This window comes from Salvia splendens, chromosome 13 (assembly GCF_004379255.2).
Source record: "Salvia splendens isolate huo1 chromosome 13, SspV2, whole genome shotgun sequence".
Lineage (NCBI taxonomy): Eukaryota > Viridiplantae > Streptophyta > Magnoliopsida > Lamiales > Lamiaceae > Salvia > Salvia splendens.
The window spans coordinates 14,307,172-14,332,998 of NC_056044.1; the positions used below are offsets into that span (position 1 = coordinate 14,307,172).

Here is a 25,827-nt window from a genome sequence, read left to right on the forward strand (position 1 = left end):
TTAAAAATGAATGTGGGGTATGAGGTATTTATATTAAAAAAATTTGAATTAAAAAAATAAAAAAACGAAAACGCGTTGCATCGTCCGCGCCATCGTCCGCATCGCCCACAGTGGGGCGGACGATGGCGCGGACGATGCCCTATAGTCCGCGTATCGTCCGCGGACGATCTATAGGGCCCGGACGATGCATCGGGCATCGTCCGCATACCCACAATGGCAGACGATGGCACCCCCGAGGCATCGGGCGGCCTATCGTCCGTCCCATTGCGGATGTCCATATAGTATAGATAGGCTAAAAAGGGCAACGGCAAGTATTAAAAGCGATTAAAATTTAAAATATTAGTGAAAACAAATATACCTCATATTACATAAATATTAGTGTTAATTTAAAATATATTACTGTAGTACTGAAAAAGAAATAAATTATATTGACGTACAAAAATAATACTCCTACCGATCCTATTTACACGGGCTTTCATATATTATGAAAGCCCGACCCGAGTGATGCTTGATCTCTCTCTAGAATCAGATAAACGTGACTGGAATTTGATTTTGTGGATCCTGAGCTTCTGCTTAAAGTTGGTTACTATGGTCTCATCTTCAAATACTTTCATGGACAACTTTTGCGATAGAATGAAGCAAATTGTCGTTCTATTCTTATTATGGGATTGCATGTGTGTTTTGCTAAGTTGTAAGCATGGAACGAATCGATGTTTAAACCCTAAGATTTTGGGATAATCTGAAACAAATTGGAGTGTGTTATATGTCGTTTTTTACAGGGGATGTGTGTTTGCTAATTTGTGCATACAACAACGGAAGCTGCATACATTATTAGTATTTTTCATTTCATTTAAGCTGTGTGAGGGATTCCAGTATGCTGCTGGGAAAGAGATGGAATCGGTTGCTTTGACTTCTTTGGGTGGTTATTTTAATCACCCACCCGTCCCGCTTGCTATCAGGTAGATCATTTCAGTGTTTCTTTATGATTTCATTCTGTTTTTATGCGTATGAAATGGAAATAAGGATGCTCTTCTTTCAGTCAAGGAGCTCCATCAACAAAGGAAGGGATTTTCAGGATGTGCCTAAATTGTTGGATAAATTCCGTCTTCTCTGTGGAAATGTTTTAGCTTCTATCTTCATGAGATTTGAATTACTTTAGTTACAACTAAATTGTGCACTCTAATCCACGTTTTGAAGATAAGGTACTTCCATTTTCGCTGTACCTGGAACTGCACATTATCTTAATCACTATATAGATAAATATGTTGTCAGCCGATAACTAAGTATTCAGTCAACTTCCTTTATTGATTTTTCTGAGCATTTGCTATATGAGCCATTTATCACATTTTGTGCTGTTTGCTATATTTCATTTCAAACGCATGACTATGTTAAACTTATCATTAGTTACCTTAGTGCTCAACCTACAACATTTTCAGGAACAAGGGTTCTTAACAAAACACAATTTGGGAGCTTCCCTAGTAAGAACTGTCTCCCAATTGTAACTTTAGTCACCGTATTATTCACAGTAGACCAACTGAGCTGGTTACTGTTGGGAACATGTCATATAACAAAGTGGATGTTTTCTTAAAGTTTGTTATTATGATTTTCAAAACTACCATTATATTATTGAAATGATTTTGATTTTGTGTGTAGTTATGACCCAATCCTATGCAGCAATATTAGTGTGCATAGGGATAGGATATCCACAGTTCTACCTTCTGAGTTTTTGAATTATTTGGATTTTATTCACCGGAATGGTAATTTGTCATCTAAGAAAGATGTAATCGGAAGTGCGCACTCTTGTGTTGTGTCCTCCTCCCTCTCTTCCGGCATTTTCACATAACTTAAGAGCTCTTTAGATATCATATCACTGAATATCTTTGTTATAAATTTTTTACTAAAGACCCATTTTGGTCCTTAACATATTGCGATTTCGTAATTTTGGTCCAAAACATTATCTTTTGAATTATTCGGTCCCTTTCAAATAAAAATGGATCACATTTAGCCCATTTTGGACGGTTCCGTCAAAAATTTGACGGTCAACGAATTTTAATTACATTTTAACCGAATTAAGTTAATAAATATATTTTATTAATATCTAATATCTAATTAACCCAAAGCTAAGTGATTGTAATCCATGGAGACCTCTTGCAGAGAGGTCATACCGTCGAAAAGTCGGGAGGGACGGAGGTGAACTTGTTGTTGTTGACGGAGAGCGTTTTCAGCGAGTTCAACCCGACGAGACTCGGGAGGGCACCGGAGAGCTGGTTGTTTTGGACCTCCAAAGTTTGGAGAGATGTGAGCTTTCCGAGGGAGGGAGGCAGCGAGCCCTAGAGGCCAACATCATCTTTCCCCTTTACCCCCTCCGCCATACCTGCCGCCGCTGAACTCGCCCTCACAGCCGCCACCTCTGACGCCGACTTCTTCCCTAGTCTCCAACAAACCCAAGCCGTCACCAAATTCTATCAATTCGTTCCACAAATGCCGCCACCACATCAGATTCGTCTGCTCCACGACGACGAGAATGTAGGCGACGAGGTTGTAGGGGCGGGCTGCATACTCGGCAGTGGAAAAGGTGTTGAGCCAGCGCCGCGTTTGCTTTTGCGGCTCACGGATCTCCGCCACCCACTTCCCCAGTCTTGCTGCCGAACGTCACTGTGGATTGGGGCTTTTTTGGGGATGGAGGGGATGAGATGATGGATGAACAAAGACAATATGTTTAGGACCAAATAGGTAGAATAAATTATTGTGTTAAAATTGTTAATCCAGTCAAAATTAAGTTAATTGGCGTTGACCGTTAAATTTTTTATGGAATCATCCAAAATAGACCAAAATATGTAGGTAGTCCATTTTAAAGGGTGGGTCAAGAAAACGACTGATGCTCGAGGCCTGGAACTGCTACCTGTCGTCTCGTCATAACCTCCCTGATATGCTATGCCTCATCTTGAGAAGTGGAAGAGCAAAATATGACTTCTGAACTCTGTATGGGCTTCTTTTTCGGTAGCAACCATCATTATCATTATCAAGTTGCATGATTTGATCCCTTCAATTTGAAGGTGTTTCGATGCTTCATCAAGTCCTTCACTCACTGTCATGTCACATGAAACCATGTTCCAACAGAGCTCCTTAACCGGTGGTTGTTGGTTTCAAGAAGTTAGTATCTGCTACTGCCCAACACGAGAACAAGAAGAAATCCACGTTCGCCAACACGTCTCACTTCTCTGGCACTAACTCTACCTTGTCTTTCCTTTCTCAGCTTCAAAGGCGTAAAACAGTTCGATTGAATAGCGACAGATTACCTATAAACTCAAGTTTTTACTTTTCAGTATGGATCTCAATGTGACTATGAATTCGTTACTGATATTTTTTTTTCTTGAAGAGGCAAAAAAAGAGTGGTCCAGTCCAGTTACTATTATGTCGAGTTCAGTATTTGAAATATTGTCAAATGATGCAAAAAAGAAAGAAAAACGTTGGCCTTTTTAGGCAATCAATTGCTACATGTCACTTCCTTTAAACGGCAATTCGACCAAGTTGCAACGCTCTTCACTTCCAAGTCAAGACTTGTCAATTAATAAATCGAAAAAATGAAGAAGAATTGCGAAGTAGGATTAATCCCCACTTTCTTTCTTTAACGGAAAAGCAAAAGCAAAAGCATATTTCTTGATTTGTAGTATTCCCCTAATTTCTTGGCATCTGTATCAGTATTTCCATCCTAGGTCAGAAACCTAAGTTTTCCAAAGAAAAATCACTAGGGCTTTTTTTGTGTTGCTTCACTCTTTCAATTCTTTAGCCATATGCTACAATCCCTCATTACCACCTCCAATCAATATATAACTATGTTTTGTTTCTTACACTAACTGTGCAGGTAAATTCCTATATGACTTGATCTATGAATCTAAACTGAATTTGGTTAAAGAAGGGATCACATTAAATCAAGATCCACTTAATGCCAAGACATGAAAACAAAAACCCCTAACAACTGACAAGATTCTAGAAGATCCCACAAAGACTTTACCAAAATCAGTACCAAGTCAGTAAAACATCTTGTATCAAAGCAAAAACAGTTAAGCTCGTCGTAAGCATGTCCAAAGCAGCAAGAAAAGGAAGAAAATTGTACACACCATCAACAGAAATACTGTCATTTTTCATCTTAATGAGTTCAAAATGTGCAGAAACATGAAACAAAGTTCATTTATTGATACACAACAGCAAAGCGAGTGCTATATTTGAATCGGATTTGGATCAACACGTCCATCAAAATCAGCAAGTTGTTCCACCAGTTTATGAATTCTACAACAAGTAAACTACAACAAATACAATCAATCCCATGAATGAAAATATCTTGTGTGGCCTTTGATGCAGATCACAAACACCAGGTGAAATCAATCAATGCCCACAGGCCACAAGAACTTCAATCGTGGGATCAGGAATCTCATCCTTATACGATGAAATCATGATACTCGAAAGCAAGAACAATTGTGCCAACAAAACACAGATATAGATTAAGAAACAATTATAAGAATAGGAATGGAAAAGAATAGAATGGGTTCTACCGCACAAATCCAAAACTTTTTGTATCCACTATCATTGCGCGCTCTTCTTGCCACTCCCATAGTAACTGAGGTACCACCGCGCAAACTTCTTCAGCCCTGTCTGCAGATCTGTCGTGGGCTTATACCCGAGCTCCCTCTGCGCCAAACTTATATTGGCATGTGTAAACTGCACATCCCCATTCCTAGGCAGCTTCATAACCAACCTCTTCGCTTTCACCTTGAGCAATCTCTCCAAGATGCTCACAAGATCTGATACAGGCACAGGCGAAGTGTTCCCCAGATTGTACACCCGCAGCTGAGCCGGCCTCTTCTTCTTCCCACCACTGCCAGTGCTCTTCTCAGCAGTATCCAATGCAGCCAAACACCCCTTTACTATATCATCAATGTAGGTGAAATCCCTAGCCACAGTCCCATGATTAGCACCCTCAAAGATGGGAATCGACTTCCCTTTCAACATATCCCTAGTGAAGAAGAAATACGCCATATCAGGCCTCCCCCACGGCCCATAAACCGTGAAGAACCTCAATCCGGTGAGGGAAAGCCCGTAGATGTGATTGTAAGTATGTGCAATCTCCTCACCAGCCTTCTTAGTTGCAGCATACAAACTCGCAGGCTGATCAGTCCTATCCCTCTCCGAAAACGGCACCTTGGTGTTCAATCCATACACAGAGCTACTCGAAGCCCACATAATCGAAGGCTGAGGGTTTGATTCCTTGCAAACCTCAAGCAAGCTGACTAATCCAGCAATGTTGCTATGAACATAAGAGCTCGGATTCTCCATAGCATAACGAACTCCGGCCTGCGCTGCCAGATGCATAACATGAGTAAAAGGCACGATTTCAAAAAGCTTCTTCAACAGAGAAGCATCATTGATATCTCCCTCAACAATATACACCCCTGTGCGCTCCAACAGAGCCTGCCTCGCCTTCTTGAGCGAGGGATCATAGTAATGATTGAAATTATCAAGGCCAACGACGCCATCGCCCCGCCGCTTGAGGGCGGCGGAGACGTGTGTGCCGACAAAACCGGCGGCGCCGGTTACTAAAACAGAAATCCCATTTCTGGACCTAATCTTAGCTGAGGCCCTGACTCTTTTCTCAAAGTTAGCATCTCGATAGAAACTGGACCTAAGCGACCTTCTAGAAGGATCTGAGGTAGTGTGGGGTGATGAAGATGGTGATCTGTAAAAGAAGAGATAGACCAATCCGAGAAACACAAGCGACCAGAAAGTGAGCTTAGCTAGATACGAATGCAGCCGCAGCCTATTGTAGGGTGATTTCTCGATCTTGAACTTTCCCGGGGTTGATGGGGCGCAGTCAATGTGCTTCATCTGTGGCGAAATCCACTGAATTTGTTGATAGATTTGAGAGCTGCCCCACTTGGAAATTCGATGCTGATTTTAGTTTGAAAATGCTAGGGTTTTGGTTGGGGATTTTGCAATTACTTCTTGGCTTTGCGAAATTGGCGGATGCGGTGTTCAAGATTGGAGAGAAGAAGCAAAATGGAGGAAATCGCGTATATAGGCCACTTGGCCTTTAAAATAACGCAAATGTACCCATTTTGTTATCAATTCCATTTATGGGAAAAACGCCGATGAAGTTGGCGTGTTTATAAGTAAAAACGCCATTGAGATTGGCGTGTCTATACTGTAAAACGCCAACATAGTTGGCGTTTTACAATGGCACCGTATTCTGCTCGTATTTTTAACCAAAATACTTAAATTTTAAGACGCCAATCGTGATGGCGTATGGAAACATATTTGAAAACAAACTTCAAATAGTATGGAAACGTCATATATTCTATGGATCTTCAATCACGTATATAGGTATTTTACTAGAAGAAGTATACATGCCACTAATGTTTAGTGAGAGTATGACTACAGGAGGTCAAATTGAATTGTATGTTGAGTATTCGTCAATTACTCAACAACGATTTATTAACGTCAAACACGCCAATGAAGTTGGCGTTTTATTAAGTGAATACGCCATCACGATTGGCGTCTTAAAATTTAAGTATTTTGGTTAAAAATACGAGCAGAATACGGTGACATTGTAAAACGCCAACTATGTTGGCGTTTTACAGTATAGACACGCCAATCTCAATGGCGTTTTTACTTATAAACACGCCAACTTCATCGGCGTTTTTTCCATAGATGGAATTGATAACAAAATGGGTACATTTGCGTTATTTTAAAGGCCAAGTGGCCTATATACGCGATTTCCTCAAGCAAAATGGTATCTCAAAATAGTGTTCTTTTTCTCTTCTGGTTATTAATGGAGGTGGGGGTTGGTGGTGGTGGCGATGCTGTTGTATTTTTCTTTTTTCTCTTTTTTTCTTTTTTTCTTTTTTCTTTTTTCTTTTTTGCTTTTGCGTTGGGTTGTCTTTTTTTTTTTTTACTTTTCTTACATTGCTTCACTGGTGAAATAAAATGGGAAGGATTTGATGATTGATTAATGGAATGATTGGGGAAGAGAGAGAGGATTAAAGCAATAGTTTCAAAAAGAATTAAATTTTTATTGGTAAGTAACAATAGAGTCAAACACAGACTGTCATTAATGGCAAAGATTAACGTCAATATCCATGAGATTTAGCGAGAGTTTAATTGTAATTAGTGCTTATTTAGGATTTTTTATCTGTATATTTGGTTGGTTATTTGGTCATATTATGTATATTTATAGAATATGTAGTACATTTCTAAATGTACGAGTGTACAGAAGATTATATGTGTATAAATTGAAATGATGCACTATATAAATAGAATATGTCCTCATTATTGAGGCAAAAAAGGCGATTTCGTCGTCTTGGCGGCCCCCACACTCTGACCCGACATCATGTGAGGGGGTTCAATCAGGGTACGCAGTAGCCTGTTAAGGGGGAGGCCTTAACCCACTGGCTGTCATAAGCCCATCTCCCAATGCCTCACACTTGTGTCTGAGAGATGAAAGCAACTACACGACAGTAGTGAGATTAGAAGCCCATCTCCCAAGGCCTCACACCTGTGACTGAGAGATGGAAGCAACTACATATCAGCAGTGGAATTTAAACTCAGGCTCATTGCAGCAAAATCTGCCCTTCATTGCCAACTACGCTGCTCGTGCGGGCAGAATATGTCCTCATTATGATATTATAGTTGGGCTTTATCTGGCTAAACAGATCCTCTATTTTGTTATGTTTATTTATTAAGTTCTTGTCTTGATTAATTGTTAAGATAAATAGAGAAAAAGGTGCTGTGGTGGTTTGAGTATTGAGGGGTTTTTACTTTTTGATTTGTTGTAAAGTGGCTTGAAGTTCATGGCTTGATTATCACATGGCATGGGTTTGTTACAAGACAAAAAGTATTAGTAGCATATGCCTACCTTGAAGGAATGTGAGTTTTAGAGTACTGAGTTTTTGACATTTGTGAATAATTAAGAAGTAGTATTTGTTTGTGTTCATGAATCATTTTAGTGAAATTTTATGTGTTTAGAATTTAGATGGACAAAGGGAGATTGGTTGATTGATTAATGATTCTATCCATGTGTAAATATAAAATAATAATTCATAAAGATATAATTTAGGATTGAGTTAATATATTATTTTAGATGAAGGAGCTGGTCGTGAGTCTTGTGACTAATTATCAAATGATTATTCATTTATGATTAAGTTATGCGATTCAATCTTATAAATTAAACATAATACATATTTAATCATAAATTATATACTTGCGAATAGCCCCACTAATCAAAATTTGTAAATTTACTTCTCTATCAATATAAAATTTTATGAGGGATCATTATTCACACAATTTTATATTTTAAGTTATGAAGTACTCCTACTTGTTATTTTTTCTCAAGGAATTCCTTCAATTCAATCAATGGAGCATAAATTTGTGCGAAGGCATATAGTAGTACTATTTAAAATATTAGTACTACTATATTATTATTCGATGAAACTAGTAGTATAAACTTTTTGGTAAACTTTAGGCTTGACTTTCCCAATCCTTACTTCATTAGACGGTGGGGATATGGATTTTCTCGAAAATACCACATTCATATTTATTTTATTATTTCAAGCTAGTTGATAATCACTTAAGGAATAGTATTAGAATGCCTCAATCCTAATTCTCTAATTTAAAAATATTTTACAAGAGATAAGAATTATACATACATGTCTGTTTCTTCAGTTGCTTTAAATTTCGCCGAAAGCAATTCGCGATTTACTCATGTTACATTGATATTAAGTTTATGGAGCCAACGCATTTATTGCTTATTTATATTTAAAAAGCAAACTTTTGCTTTTATTACGTTAAAAGCCATACATTTTAAATCAAGTTGCAAAGTCAATAAACGTTTGATTTAAGATTCACTTGCTACTGGATAAATTTAATATGGAGTAGGTGATTTTAAATACACATCTGATATTTTTTTTATACTTATATGTTATTTAATAAAATATTGTAAAATAAAATTCTCATTGAGTATATTTTTACATAGAATTCCACTACACTGAGGACGTGTTCAGTTTTCAGGTTATAGTAAGAATTGAGCCCAATTTTGGGCATTTGCTGTTGTTTAGTGTAAAGAATTATTTCTCGCAAGCCCTAGAAAACAGCAAGGCCCACACTATTCATCAAGGAATTCGGCAAAATGAAATCTCAGTGAATTGGTGGTTTTTGTATCTGGGACATCCAGAAATGAAGCAAGATTACATTTTTACCCCAAACATTTTTGGAGGAGTGGCCGCCATTACCGGGCTCGCTGGCCACCACCGTGGCCAGCGAACGGTGCTGACACCGACGGATGTGGTGAAGCAGCTCCTCCTCTAGCTGAGGGGCAGCCCGTATTGCAACGTCTAGTACTGCGTGGGGAGGGTGGCGAGGGAGGACGGGATTGGGGCTTTTTTCACGGCAGTACATTTTGCGTCGTACAAGGCGGCGGGAGAGGGCTGATGGATGTGTCGCCGGAGAGCGGCGGGGAGGAGAAGTTTGTGGTTACTGGTTCCTACGGCTGGGGAGGTGACAAGGGGGCTCTACCTACTGTTGTGAAGAAAGATGTGGGGGGGGGGGGGGGGTTCGTCCTTTAGCATAAGAGAGGACCCCAAATCTGATGGCAATCAAGCACACTGAACACCATTTTCATCTCCATGTTGGTGGGCCACACCCTTCGCATTATTGCGATGTACACCAACATTAATTTGTACACTTTGGAAGCTCATATAAATTGCTTTGATTCATTTTTCTTTTTCTTTTTCTTTTTTCAAATTTTATTTGTTAAACTTTATATTTTTTTTCAATAATTGGGTTTATAATAATTTTGTGATTTAAATGAAAAGTGGAGTATAAGTATAGTTAGTAGCAGTCAAATTTATATGTGCAGTGATTTCGTGGTGTAGGCAAAGCCCATTTTATTCAACAACTTTATGCCTCAATTTCATTGTTGTTACTATTTATTTATTAGGTTATAGATTATCTTATAGTACTATTATAATAATTATTATAATTATTATTATTATTATCGTCATCATCAAATCACTCTACCTAACTAGAAGTTGCTTCAACAGAAAGATTTTTGTGACTTTGCTATAACAAAAATTAGAAGTCAAATTGAAGAAACTGAGGAAAGATGCCAACAAAATACCCCAAAAATCACAACAAATAATAAGGTTCTTCTTCATTTTAACCAAATTTTCAAACTAATAACTAGTACAATGTATTACGAAAAATGGGGAAAATGCCATTCATGAATTAATAATACACACAAATGAAATAAAAATATCCACCAAAACTTGATAGGAAGGAATGTGATCCTCTTTCCTTTTGCATCTAATTTTAGTGAATACATGTGCAACTTTATGGAGAAGATGAGATTGTTGTTCCCAACTAATATCCTCTCTATAAAGGCAAAATTTATAATAATGAAAATGACAAATCAAAGGTTGAATTGAGGTAGTGTTAAATGCCAAAATCAAGAGTTAATCTCTGATTTGATGAGATGTGGAAATCAATAATTGAGGGAGAATAAGAAAACAAATGTAACGAGGAAATCAAGAATAAGGGGATGATAAAATAGTTTACATATAGCATAAATGAATTATTTACACCTTCTCCTCCATCACTGTCTGTCACACCTCAATCTCAACCATGTGATATGTTATAAGGTGACAGTCTCTCTCATGTTCCACTGCCTTTACAGTTATTACAGTCGGCAACATAATATATATATATATATATATATATATATATATATATAGGTTTGTAGTGCGTGTGGTGTGTTCATGAATCATATGCTTCCATTTGTGTGACTATGAAACGGTAAATTAAATGTAACTGTCAATACTTTGTTTGATTCAATAATTTTTCAGAAGTGATGTTAGCAAATCGATAATACTCCCCCGTCCCGGGCTACTCGCTCCTTTCCTTTTTAGCACGGAGATTAAGGAATGAGTGTATAGAAAAGTAAAAAATGACGGTTGTAGGTGAAATTTTTTACTAAAAATGGAAAGAGTGCAAGTAACTTGGGACGCCCAAAAAGGAAATAAGTGCGAGTAGTGCGGGACGGAGGGAGTATAATTTAATACTCTACCAATAGACTTAGTCCACATATAAATGCAAATTCGTTACTAGCTATTTGATTTGCATATTTTAGGCTGAGAATTCAGGATCGATTTTTAGCCAAATTGAATTATCCGAAAAATCAAATCCAAAAAATTGAAATCCGAACTATAAAAAATCGATTCAAGTCGAAAAATCCTAAAAAATGAAAATCAAATTATACAAATCGAACCCAAAAAGTTGTAGATAGACAATACATCCAAAAAGTAAAAAAAAAAAAACAAAAAATCAAAAAATTACTACTAATTTTCTATAATTGACACAAAAATTATATCGTATCAACCAATTAACATATAAAAAAAATCTACAATCCTATAAAATCTAAAATTTATTACTTATATTGTGTATATAATCTAAAAATATGAATCGAAAAATCAAAACTAGCCAAAAGTTTAAATCGAATCGAACTGAAAAACCGAACTAAATTTTAAATTTCAGTCTGATTCTTATTTTTGCCCCATCCCTAGCACATTCTTGTGTAGAAATTAATTAGTGCTAATTAAATATCCCTTTTTAAATTGATAGTATAATAACTAAAGAAAAATAAGTAAAAAAAAAAAGAATGCATTGCAAAAACTGCATTCTTTTTTAGATCCGACGGATTGAAGGCCCGACCGATTTTAGATCCAGCCCGATGGAGTTTGGAAATTGCCAACTCTTACTTACAATGCAGGCCAAGCTGACAAGAACGCATTACAAAAAACATTAATATAATATTCAAAACATTAATTTATTACTCAAGAAATGGTCACAACAATACATTCAATCTATGTCTACAACCAAAATAATTCCCAATATTAAACATGTCTTATTTTACAGTTACAAACAATTTCAACATCTCACTGCATTCCAAAATTTGGTGATCTTTCACTTTCGTTTCTTCATCAGTGATGGCAATAGTTCTTTCAGTGCTTCGAAAACGTAGCAAGCACGTCGAAATAGTTGGGGAAGGTCTTACGGGTGCACCCGGGGTCCTTGATGGTCACTGGAACCTCGGCACATGCAGCCAGAGAGAACGCCATCGCCATCCTATGGTCGTCGTACGTGTCAATCTCCGTCACATTCATTTTCTCCGGTGGGGTGATCACGCAGTAATCCGGCCCTTTCTCAACCGTTGCTCCCAACTGAAAACATAGATACAAGTAGAAAGATGATCACACGATAGATATCCAAAGATGGAGGAAACGCGCATAAAATGCAACATACCTTCCTAAGCTCTGTGCAAATGGCAATCATTCTTTCGGTTTCTTTAACCCTCCAGCTAGCCACTGCAAACAAATGGGAGATAACGGGTCAGTTTCGCAGACGAGAAAAGTAGTATTGAAAGCAGAAGATTCTGAGAAAAAGTTGATCAAAGGCATTGAGAATAGATTCTCCTTAGGCCCATTGATTGAAGATAGGATAAGATTTTGGTAAAGGATCAAAGGTAAAGAGTATTATAGATTCTTTAAATCAACATCCATGTTGCTTTCGTTTTCATCTATAACTACGGAAGCAGATAGCGACCTTTTAGCTGACTTGTGTCAACTACTTCATTTATTATTCACTAACGAAGAGAAACATATGATCGTGTTATAAGAGGCAGCCGTACCATCTCTTATAGCAGTTGGCCCATCAGCGAAAAGTGCCACCACAGCGAGAGTCATTGCCACATCGGGCATTTTGTTCATGTTTATGTCAACGGGTCGCAAATGTTTCCTTCCAAATGCATCACGAGGAGGTCCCTTAACAGTCACACTGTTCTCGGTCCAGGTTACCTCAGCACCCATTTTTTCAAGAACCTCGGCAAATTTAACATCACCCTTCAAAACGAAATACATGAGCAGAAGATATTAGAAATCCCGTCATCTGAAAGGATCAGAAAGATCACAACATCAAATGAAGCCGAAATACCTGCAAACTGCTCGTTCCACACCCTTCAACAGTAACAGTTCCACCAGTAACAGCTGCACCAGCCAAGAAGTAACTGGCGCTTGAGGCATCACCTTCCACATAGGCTTTCCCAGGAGACCTGATAATCGCATCAAGTTAAAGCTTCAACAAATCGAGTTCATCAAAGCTGCTTACAAATTCGTGGGGAGGAACTTACTTATACTTTTGACCTCCTCGGACAAAGAACCGGTCCCAGCTGTCACTGTGCTCTACTGAGACGCCAAAGCGTTCCATCAATTTAAGTGTCATCTCCACATAAGGCACGGAAATGAGTTTGTCAATTATTTCAATCTCAACGTCTCCTAAAGCCAGGGGTGCAGCCATGAGCAGAGCAGTCAGGTATTGACTGCTTATGGATCAAGATAGCTTCACCTGCACACATAAGGCCAAACAGAGAGAAGATAAATCATAGATTCTAGGCGACGTTCTAACAGAAAAGTGTTGTTTTGTTTGCCTTTCCAAATTAAGTAGTAAAGTATCTTGGTGCCGAAAACAACACTCACGATATCATGCTCTGTGCTTTAAATGTAGTCATCTATTCAGTTCACATATTATAAGAAGAGGGATACGGCAGAAAAATCACAATCTCCCAAGTTTAACATATTAGCAGAAAAGTCGAATATTTAATCCTAGATGACAGAAATGAACATGGTAGGTATCAGTTGAAGCTTGGGTACTACGGTACTGTATGTGAAATGGTAACATGCAGGCCTGTCCGAATAATTGAAAAAAATGGCAGAACTAAATTTCAAGTGAGGGGAAGACCCACCTTCCCGCCAGGAAGACCTCCTTCCCCAACGACACGAACAGGGGGACAATCAGTGCCCAGGAAACAATCAACTTCAGCACCGAGCTGCTTAAGCCCAGTGACTAAATCACCAATAGGTCTCTCTCTCATGCGAGGGACTCCATCCAGCACATAGCTGAAAACCATAACAGAGTATAAATGTCACAGTAAGAAACTCGACCACAGTAGGGATTCATAGAAACTTACTATACAAACAAATCAATCAAGGTTATTAAATTATAAGAAGTGCCCTTTGCAGATACAATGACATTTATCTAAAATTTCTCAAGGATCAGGCAAAAATGTAAATAATAACACTGGTGGAGGAGTGTGTAAATAATACACCTTGTGTTCCCACCAGCCGCAACAACTGCAGCAGTCAATGGACGCATCGGTGTTCCTGCATTTCCTAAGAAAAGTTGAATTTCTTCCTTGGCTTCTTTAGAAGCTGGAAATAGGCCGCCAGAGCCTCCCACAATTGCGCGTTGATTAGCTTTGTCTTCTTCGACATCTAACCCTAGAGTCCTCAAGGCACCAAGCATATAGTGAATATCATCACTGCTTAGCAAGTTGTCCACAACAGTCGTTCCCTAGAAAACATGTAAGGGTTATTTCAGGAACTAGTTAAAAGTAGACATAGACCCAAGAACTAGTAGATAACTGTGGAGCACATCCAACATCCACCAGAAGTTTGTTGCATCTTGTGACTGGTTAACTTATAAATATACAAGGAAAGATAAAATATGCAAGAAATAATCTATGAAAAGAGATTAGGGACTCATAAAGTATTTCTAGTACTAGTCAAATGAAAATTTGAGGTGTGAAAGGTTCAAAATGCGATACTACACATAAAAGAACAGAAAAATTATGTGATACTACTTGTCTTCTCATACTCTCAATCTTCAGCTACAGATGGACAAGTGTTTCAAACATGTAATCCTAAATCAAATAAAGAAAGATATTCCAGCACAAGTATTGGACATAGATTCTCCAACTGCTCAACAACTAAGTACATGCTATAAACTAAAACTACACGCTCAATCAAAACGACATTTTTCATGTCAGATAAGAATCCATCTTCTCCAAGCCAACTACATAGCCAAAGGGAGAGATGTCTAGGAAGCTCCACTAGATGAAAATACTAACCACTAGTAAGTGAGGCATTAACTGCCATATTGCATTGAAATAGGTCAAGGACAGCATGTAACCGAATGTTCTGTGTAAAAGATATCACAAATATTTTTGGCCTAGGAAAAAAAATACTACTCAACATCAATTTGATTATCTCAGTCAAATTCAGCTTTAAAACAAGTGTGCAGAATACAAACATAAGCATTGCATTTATACTTTATACCAAAGAAAATGAACCCTTAAACATGCATTTAAGCAATTAAAAAATAGTATACTATTTCAGCATTGCAAATCGATAAGCAAAATGTAAGTTCTACCTCAGACAGAGAAGCAAGAAGTAAAATTCGGTTGGAGAGTGATTTAGAGGCCGGCAACTTAACAGTACCCGAGATTTCTCTAATGGGTTGGAGCACGATCTCCGGCACCGTTGACGGCTTCTCCGTCGTCGCGACCGAGGCCACAACTCTCAATTGATTCGTCTTTTTAACCGTCAAGATCGAACTTTTACCCAAGCCCCACGATCTTTTCGACGATTTATTCAAACTCTTGGAGGCGAAAAACAAGGAGGACGAAGTCGAAGCCGGGGATTTAGCATTATGGGTTGTGAATTTGGGCGAGGCGAGATTGTGCGCCATATTCGCGACGTGAGCCATTAATTATGAGCTGGAGTTTTTCAACAAATTGAGATATGCAATTGATTAGTATAATTGATGGGATTGAATTCCCTTTTGCAGAAACTGAGAAATGAGGATTGAGGTATGGAGAATTGTTTGTAGTTGTGAAATGGGGGGTTGGGTTGGAGTAGAAGGAGGTTGGCGAGTTAGAATTTGGTCAGCATCGGTAAAGATCAATTTCGCTTCACCAACCACTTCGAAATTTGGTGTCTTTCGCTTTTTTATTATTTTGCCATCATTTTATTCTTTACATTCGACATAAATTCGTTTTTATCTTTAATTCCTTTGTGATTATATTAAATAAAGAGAAGAACAGTACTATCTTGTAGAGCAAAATGTTTGTTGACAATATACTCCTCTTTTACTTTTTTTAAATTATGTAAATATTTAAATTTGAATGACAATTTGAAGGGAAAATGATTTTAGCTGACAAAATTTGGTAAATGCATATCCTCATCAAAACGTCAAATAGTAAGGAAATGAGGTACTATACAAATTAGTCATTTCGTGTCGATGCTTCTTATTCGATAAACACTACACATGATATGGTGAATAAATGTAGATATTTGCTTCATTAGGCTGTAAAATCGACCATTATTATTATGCTAATATAAGTAAAAGGGTACTTGGCATAAAAAAATTAAAATATAAGAGTCTAAGACTAAGATTTGGTAGGAACATATTATTACAAGTCAGATAAATATAAATGGAAAATAGCTTTCTGGGTTGGTAATTGGTATAGTGCTTGAGGCTGCGCCAGCCTTGTTGGCACAAAACACAAGTGTGTGTGTGTGTGAGATAGAGAATTAAGCATTATACTGTAATTGATAGAACTGCATCCACCAAACACAATCACCAACCACTAGATTGGTATGGTTGGTGAGCTCATTTTATATTGGAGTACTACTATATGTCATAGATCTGGAAAGAGCCAGATTGGGTCTCTCATTCTTGCATTGAATCAAATAAAATATCATTTCATTTCATTTCATACAATAGTCATAAAATATGTGCTTGGGCATGCTACATGCGTCCAATGTCAGTCCTGATAAATTTATCAACTTCAGTTAAATGCACAATCTTCTTTGTAAGATTCAAATAGCATGAAAATCTATTGAAACAAGTCTAACTTATCACACATTTAAAGATAAAAGTATTGCTCTTGCCACTTATTGAGAGAGAGAATATGCTGAAGGCTTATGCTAAGTGATGATGGTCCCACCACATAATTGAATACCTACCCTTCAACATCTAAAGGGAAAAAAGTCCAAAAATAATAAAAGCAAACAATTTAACATATTGCTGTTGATCACTAATATGAAAAGCCAAAATTGAGACAATGTGGATAGTCACACCACTTATATTTGATCTACCACACAATACTTGATGTCATCACCATTTATGGCCTCATTTTTCCTCAGTAGATAGGATACAACCAGTCACTTTCTATGAATTCAATGGCTTCAATCCATTATTTTATATCCATCAAATTAAGAGGTGATAATAAAATGGTGATGGTTTTACTGGTTTGGGGAACAAGAGCCTTTTGATTGCTGATAAACAATAAGGTACAAAATCAGGAAGATGTTCGTGTTTACATATTCAAGAGATTCTTCTGCCCAATATATATAACTCGATCACATTTTAGACTACAAAAGCTCAAGCTTGATGGAACAAAAACCGAAAACAAGAGAATAGTGTATTCTTTATTAGGAATTCTCAGCTCTGCTGCTCCAAATCGAGCCCCTTTTTCTCTTTATGTGCTTCAATCAAACCACAAATGACATCCGAATGGAAAGAAAAAAGCTTAGATCAACTCTTTGGCTGCGGCTACAACAGCTTCTGCTGTGATGCCGAACTCCTTGTATATCTTCCCAGCAGGTGCACTAGCCCCAAACCAATCAATTCCAATGGACTTTCCACTGGAGCCAACAATCTTGCCCCACCCGAAAGTTGATCCAGCCTCAATGCTAACCCTAGCAGTCACTGCGGCAGGCAGCACGCTTTCCTTGTACTCAGCAGATTGCTCGTCAAAGAGCTCCCAAGAAACGAAGGAGACGACTCTCACTGCCTTGCCTTCCTTTCTGAGCTCATCAGCAGCCTCGGCTGCGATTTCCAGCTCTGAGCCGGTTCCAATCAGAATGACATCGGGCTTGTTGCCAGACGAGTTGTCTGAGATGGTGTACCCTCCCTTTTCCACTCCCTCAATTGAGGTGCCTGGGAGCTGGGGGAGCTTCTGGCGAGAAAGGGCCAGAACAGAGGGTCTCTTCCTGTTGAGAACGGCCACCTTGTAGGCTCCTGCTGTCTCGTTCCCATCAGCTGGACGGAACATCAGAATGTTGGGCATGGCACGGAAGCTAGCCAAATGCTCGATTGGCTGATGGGTGGGTCCATCTTCTCCCAGCCCGATAGAATCGTGGGTCATGACGTAGATGACTCCAGCTTCAGACAAGGCAGAGATCCTCATGGATGCTCTCATGTAATCAGTGAACACAAAGAAAGTTGCACAGTAGGGGATGAAACCCGGGCTGTGAAGGGCAATTCCGTTGCAGATGGCTCCCATACCATGTTCACGGACACCAAACCTCACGTTACGGGTTCTTCTGGTGTGTTCTTCTGGAAGTCTCCGAACATTTTAAGAAGGGTCATGTTGGACGAGGCGAGATCAGCACTGCCACCAATCAGACCAGGGAGAACCTTTGCAAGAGCATTGAGATTTGTCTGAGACAGATTTCTTGTGGCATCAGCTGGGCTCTCGGGAGTGTATGTCTGAAACAAGCAGTGTCTAAACGTCAAATCAACAAGGAAAAATATATACTTGCTAGCAAAGAGCAGGGTTTGCCTCACTACTCTTAAAGAGTACTGATGCTGCTATCAGCCTATCTATTCAAAATGGAACACTTGATCTTCTCAATAACTTAATTACCAATTAATAGCAATAATATTGGTAAATATAACTTACAGGAAGAGCCTTCTCCCAGCCAGCTGGTAAGGCACCGGTGATGATAGATTTCAGCTCAGCTGATTCCTCTGGGTACTTCTTCTCATATTCGGCAAACATGGCATTCCATTCAGCTTCAAAAGCAGCTCCTTCGTGAGTGTGTCGGCTCCAATGACTGATACAAAGAATATTAAAAGTAACTAGGCGTTCATCTGCCAAGATACATAATAAGCCTCAACCTGAGAATTAAGGCGACACATCCTTACCTTTTCACATCTTCGGGCACATGGAAAGGCTCATATGGCCATCCGAGATTCTGTCTTGTGGCCTCGACTTCCTTAGCACCCAATGCACTTCCATGAACACTGTACGAATTGGCTTTGTTGGGGGAGCCAAAGCCAATGGTTGTGGTAACCTTCTCGAACAAAAAAAAGAGTCAACATTAATAACTCTTTTATGAATAAAGAATGCTACATGGATATTTCTAATCGCCACTTTCACCACCCCATTGAAAAATATCTTACCTTAATCAGAGTGGGTTTGTCCGTCACAGTCTTGGCTTCCTTGATGGCAGCACGGATTTCATCATATCCGGTGTTACCATTCTTCACCCAGATTATATGCCAGCCAAGACCCTCAAAGCGAGTGTCAACGCTCTCAGTGAAAGCAATCTCAGTGTCACCATCAATAGAGATGTGATTGTTGTCATAGAAAGCAATCAACTTCCCAAGCCCAGACCAGCAAGGGAGGCGGCTTCATTCGACATACCCTCCATTTGACACCCATCACCAAGGATAACATATCTGAGTTCAATCCAAATCGAAAAATTATCAATAAGGGATATAATCCTCGACCAAAGAACCACATAAAAAGATGAGAAGAAACTAGCTCATTACGTGTAGTGATCAACTATCTTGTTATCCGGCTTGTTGTATCGCGCAGCCAAGTGCTTCTCTGCAAGTGCCAGACCAACAGCATTGGCAATACCTTGACCAAGTGGCCCTGCACATATTTGTAAGAAAACAGCAGTCAGATTCACAGAACAAAGTTCAGTTGTCTGCTATCATATGAGAAGAAATTCATGTATTTGGGTACGAACCAGTGGTGACTTCAACACCGGGTGTCTCAAAGTTCTCAGGGTGACCAGGTGTCCTGCTTTCCCATTGCCTGAAATTCTTCAAATCGTCTTCCTGAAACGTGCATAAGAATACACAAATGCTCATGAAACTAATGAAATAAGTATCAAACATAACAACCTTTGGCAATTTAAATGATTAGCTTCATACACCAAAAGGGAATAAGAACAAGCATTCTTAAACAATCCAAAACTAATTCATCATTGACCCACAATAGTAAATCAAAATAACAGTCGGTTGACCTCGAGAAACAACTCGAAATTATCTCAATTTTTCCAGACGCTCAGATCCATAATTCAGAATCACATCTTCAAACCAAAAGAACTAGAATTCCAACAACAGAAAACAGATAGAAAATCAAGCATTTGGTGATCAAAACGAGTGGTAAATGGAATACACAGAGTAATCACAGGAAAAGAGATTCGACCTGGACGGAATCGTAACCGGCGAGGTGAAGAAGGGCGTACTGCAGCATGCATCCGTGGCCGCGGAGAGAACGAAGCGGTCGCGGTTGAACAAGTAAGGGTTCTTGGGGTTGTACCTCATCACCTCATCGTACAATATGTGGCCCATCGGAGCGCATCCCATCGGCAAACCGGGGTGGCCGGAATTGGCCTTCTCCACGGCGTCGATTGAGAGGAACCGGATGGTGTTGACGGACTTCTCCACGAGCTCGGTCTCGGTGGTCTTTTCGAGGGTCTCCACAGCGGCGGAGGCGATCACCGGTGGCGGACCACGGCGGCGGAGGAGGAGGAGATGGATTTGAGGCCGGAGAAGGAGGGGATGGAGGCGGGGTGGAGCTGGTGGGAGGAGCCATGGCGGGGGATGGCTTGAGAGAGAGTGAGAGAGGAGGAGGAAGCCATGGCTCAGTGCTGCTTGCTTTGTGTTTGTCGAAATGAGTGAGAGAGGATTGGTGAAGATAGATAAATGGAGAAATATGAGGTGTGGGGGAGTTTTCAATGGTTTTTTGGGTTGCTGGATAAGAAATTTGCTAAAATCTTTGATTATTGTTGTATGATATTTCACGTCTATCACATATTTTAATTTTATTTATATAATACTATTATTGAGATCGATTTTATTTTAGTAGTAGCATGGTTTTATTTAAATTAAGTGCGAGTAATTATTTGTACGCTGAGAGGAATTTAGACAGTACAATTATGATTTATCAGCACAACCTATGTTTATAGCTAAGCACCAGTAAGAATAATTTATTTACATTAAAACATAGGGAATACTCCTAATTAATTTCATGAGCTATATAACTGTATAGGAGAATTTGTCATGTAGTGAATGTTTACATGTGCAAATGGGGAAATATTGCATATTGGTTTGTAAGGAAAGGAGTTACAGATTTTTAGCTTACAATACTAGTATAAAAAAATGATACGGAGTATATTTGTTCTCTAATTAATAGGTACAAATTTCTAAAATAAAACAATAATATAAATCATGTTCTCCAAAAAAATACAAAAAAAGGGAGGAAGAATATTATAAGCATGAAGTAAAGATCTCTTTATGCTTTGTATGGTTAGAATTAATATAAATTACTAGTAGTATTACTTTAACGAGGCATTAATCTTTGAATTTTTAAAGGGATTAATTTTTAAATGATGATTACCCTTCAACCAATCTTGAAATACTGGATCGAATTTAGTGTGCGCTTTAGTTAAAAATAGTACTCCTCCTATAGCTTTAAACAGCAATAAAATCCATGGAATGGTATACTTCTATTTATTTTTATATTTTATAAATAATATAATTATTTTACATGATTAATCTAAAATAATGGTTATAATAGTTCAGCACATCCAACTGCAAAAGGTATAGATTTCCTCAATATAAAATAAATTTATTTTATATAGCAAATCACTTTTTGATAATTTTAATCAAGCTATCAAATTACATCAAAATCTCTGTTTGTTATCACGATTCTAATTAGAAGTCAACTATAGGATAAGCTATAGTAATCTCGTAGATTCTTAGGCATGAATAATAATATATCAGAAATAAATAATGATAGCATGGTGAAATAGACCGCTGTTTTGCGGCATATCCTGTATACTTCACCGCACTTATTGAAGTATTGAAACACTTGCACATTGCATCTCAAAAAAAGGAAATCTTACTGAGTGAACTACGTAAATAGTCCCTGAACTATGCCTTTTGCACACCAATGATCGCTGAACTTTAAAAATATCGTGAGTAGTCCCTGAACTAAGGTGTAATCACATTTATGGTACCTTTTCACTATTCATCACAATTTTACACCCAAAATGCCCCCAAGGCATGAATGGCATTTTGGGACTTTCATATATAGGTACTGAATTTGATATTTTCTTTATCTAGTACTAAATATGATATTTTCTTATAGTTTAAGTACCTAAAATGATATTATGCAACTTCAAGTACCTAAAATGATATTATTCAGTGTGCATTTGGAATCATGCAGCATATCCCATGCCGTCTGTGCTCCTATACAGAATAAATGTGAAAACTTATAGATAATTAAGCAACAATAATGCTATGGCTGACTTCTCAAGGAGTGGAGAAGGAAAACAGGAATACAACATTCTGCATCTCAAACGGAATATAACTCTCAAGCAGTTATTTATGTTGCACCAAGAAAAGAAAACAGAAAGAGAAAATCCAAAAGGAATATTGTTCCTTCTCTTATTCTATATTAGTACTTCACAAGTGTGATATGAATGAACTGACATTGAGCTTAAACCAACATTACTCACAAATGATCATAACGCAAAAATGCAAATATGTCAGCCTTGAATTAGCAGAACAAGAAAATGAATCTTCCACTAATATCAAAGAAAAGCTATATAATTCACGGAAAAAAAAAATAAAACAAGCCAATTCAGTAATTCAGCCTGGAAACTAATTTTACCATTCACAATAGCACGACTTCCGCTCTCAATTTTGTGTTGCCCACTCCTTCCAGATGCTACTTTCAAAATCTCCACCGCCTCATTTTCCGAAATCTTCAAATCTGTTCAATTACATACATATAATACAGTTGAAGTTAGTGACAACAGACAAGCACTCAGAAAGCATCACTGAAACGGAAATTCTAGTAAAAAATAACACAGTATAATCGCGAAAACCTAGGGCTAAACGGGGAGGAGAGAGAGGATAGAGAAGAGTAGCCGGCCGATATCAACTTTCCCCAGTGCGATGGAGAAATTGGGAGACTCGAAACGTCCATTTGAAGAATCAGTGTGTGTTGTGCGTGTGTTTCTGATGTGGTTTCGCGCGCTTCGTTTTTGCCCAATTTTGGTGACGGGCCTATCAACTGCAGACGGGCTGCAATAATTGGCTGCGGCCCAGTAAATTCAGCCCAATATTTGTATAATTTTACAAAAATATTGAAATGGGAAATACTATATGTTTAAGATGCTCTACAATATTTATTCGAAGACATCATTTTAGTTCATGGAGTATCAACTTTTAGATTTTTCACATGTACTCAAACTATATTAATAAACTTATCACCAAGACTCCCTAATAACAAAATTCTTTACCGAATGAAATTTACTAGTAGTAATAAACAACAGTAAACAACATATGCTCCTTCAGTCCCCTGATCATGTCCTCATTTTTTTCAGCATGTGATTTATTTTGTATATTAAACCAAGAGACAAAAAGGGGGAGTAGTATTTATGTCACGGAGTTTGGTCAAATTATGGATTGTCAATGAACTTTGAAATTGGAATTTTTTTTCTTTGTATTCCTTTATTTTCTCATTTCTCTTCTTATTTTATTGAAACACGTTGTTTGAATATCATTAAAAGATGAAATTTTGTGTATGGATGAGACAACTGAGAAAAACTAAAACTTCGTGATTTAATATTCCGATTTCGAAGCTCATGGGATAGACTTGGATTTGACCAAACTTTATTATTTAAATGACTACTACTCTCTATTTTGCTACTAAACCATCAATATCATAATCTGCATGAGAATGTTTGGCATCAACCAAGTTGATCCTTAAAAAACCTATGATCAAACAGCTCTATGGACTATGAGAAATGATGTGTTGATCTCATAATTAAGTCAATATGCTGCAGCTAATCCTTTCTTACTTTTCCCCCCATTCTCACACTCTTTTTCCCTTATAAATCTTTCAAAACTTCTTTTACTTTCATGAATGACCAGACCATTAATAGTGCTGACATAAGCTCATTATTATGATAGTGTTGGATAGATTGTTGGAATAGCAACAAACATGTTAGTACATCAGTAAAAGACATGAACAACATCTCCCACAAAACCAACATGACATGACTATGTTTATGGTAGGCTTTTCACCTATCAAAAGAGGTAGTTGAGAGAAAGAGGCGTGAATTGACAGAGATTAGAGAGAAATCGGTTTCTCCAAGAAGGAGAACCGTAGGGAGAGAATGATAAATATTAATTTAATTCATTTTGCTTAATAATATTGAAAGACTCCACACATATTTATAATACGTGTGGTACAAAAAGATCTCCTATGAAAGTAAATCAAAGCAAATCAAATCCTAACTACTCGGGAAAGTAAATAAAATCATAATAACTAAATAATACTAAAACATAAATAAACTAAATAAATATACGGATAGAATATCAGCTCCCTTCCGGAATAAAATAGAATATCAGGTCCCTATCAACTCCCCCACCATTAAAAACCAACTTGCCCTCAAGGTAAAAGTCAGAAAAATAATCTTCCATCTCGTTGTCGATGTGTTTATTTGGATCTTCGTCTGCAAACCAAATTGTATCGTTTGGGACCCGCAACGAGTGATGGAGAAACCGTCTTTGGACATGAGATCTCTTTCGGGACTTCAACGACATAACCAATGATGACAACAATGATTTTTGACTATGGGATTTTGGAGGAAGTTTGGTTTCTACCAAAACCATTGGCTCATCCAGCTTTTGAGGCGATTCATCATCAATTTTTACCATCTCTTTGATGATGGGATCAGACCTGACATTTGTCGTTGTCTCATCGTCGTTTGTTGCAACAGTCTCGACAGTAGAATCAGATATGGCCTCCTTTTTAGCCATGGCCTCTTTTTTTGCTAAATATGCAACTGCGTCCAATATTTTGTTGAGAAGTTTATTCGTCTCGGCGAAATAAATGACATCCTCATCAAAATTACGATAAACAACACCTAGAAATTCTTGCCATGAGCAATCAAGATTCGAGCGTCGATACTCGTGGAGGCATACGGATGCTGGATGGTCAAAAAATAACCTCACAAAAAACAGACGGTCAGCATCAGAGAACAAGTGGTAATCAAAATATTCCTGAATATCCAAAATCCATCTCACAGGGTTAACACCAGAAAACCGAGGAGTGTCTGGAGGAGAGTTTGACAGCAAGACAGACATGGTGGTATGAATCAGTAGGAGGATGGGAACCTAATGAAAGCACCAATTTGATAGGCTTTCACCTATCAAAAGAGGTATTTGAGAGAAAGAGGCGGGAATTGACAAAGATTAGAGAGAAATCGGTTTCTCCAAGAAGGAGAACCCGTAGGAGAGAATGATAAATATTAATTTAATTCAAATCCTAACTACTAGGGAAAGTAAATAAAATCATAATAACTAAATAATACTAAAACATAAATAAACTAAATAAATATACGGATAGAATATCAGCTCCCTTCCGAAATAAAATAGAATATCAGGTCCCTATCAGTTTCATGACGTGTTCTACTTCAAAACAAGCTTCACATCGAGTATCATTATCAACAGAGCATTCAAGCTCCAAAAAACCATGGATGAGAAAGAAAATCAGCAATATTTCAGTGCCTCTGCTAAAGAAAACTCAGACATGAAGATGTGTCATAATCACAGTCATCATGGATTCATGCAAGACATACTATGTTAAAATATATGCAATAAAAGGTAAAAGTATTCCACGCCTGTTGCTACCAAAATAATACAACAACCAAATACACCAAGGAAAGCACTGTGGTTCCCACAAATCAATAGCAACACAAGCAAAGGGGGGAAATAAATAGAATTTAATTAAATAGTTCAATGAACCACGCATGCTATAGCTTGTACTCATTAATTTATACTAAG

General features: G+C 38.0%; 1 protein-coding gene, 1 long non-coding RNA gene and 2 pseudogenes across 2 annotated transcripts; all 4 read right to left on the reverse strand.

Moving 5' to 3' along the window:
- Nucleotides 1–4,125: 4,125 nt before the first annotated feature.
- On the reverse strand, nucleotides 4,126–6,186 carry LOC121762427 (UDP-glucuronate 4-epimerase 3-like). The gene has a single exon (XM_042158304.1). It carries the CDS (start codon nucleotides 5,881–5,883, stop codon nucleotides 4,585–4,587), a length of 1,299 nt encoding a protein of 432 aa, XP_042014238.1. The 5' UTR covers nucleotides 5,884–6,186; the 3' UTR covers nucleotides 4,126–4,584.
- Nucleotides 6,187–11,853: 5,667 nt separating this feature from the next.
- Nucleotides 11,854–15,857, reverse strand: LOC121762426 (annotated as a pseudogene).
- Nucleotides 15,858–17,193: 1,336 nt separating this feature from the next.
- LOC121762424 lies at nucleotides 17,194–20,689 on the reverse strand (annotated as a pseudogene).
- Nucleotides 20,690–22,388: 1,699 nt separating this feature from the next.
- LOC121762436 lies at nucleotides 22,389–22,979 on the reverse strand. Its single transcript, XR_006042214.1, has 2 exons — nucleotides 22,860–22,979; nucleotides 22,389–22,744 (listed from the first exon to the last, which is right to left on the reverse strand). It is a non-coding gene; the product is annotated as an uncharacterized LOC121762436 (long non-coding RNA).
- Nucleotides 22,980–25,827: the final 2,848 nt, after the last annotated feature.

What these genes read in the sequence shown, in the direction of transcription:
- LOC121762427 (XM_042158304.1), bottom strand. Translation starts at nt 5,883, where the DNA reads ATGAAGCACATTGACTGCGCCCCATCAACCCCGGGAAAGTTCAAGATC.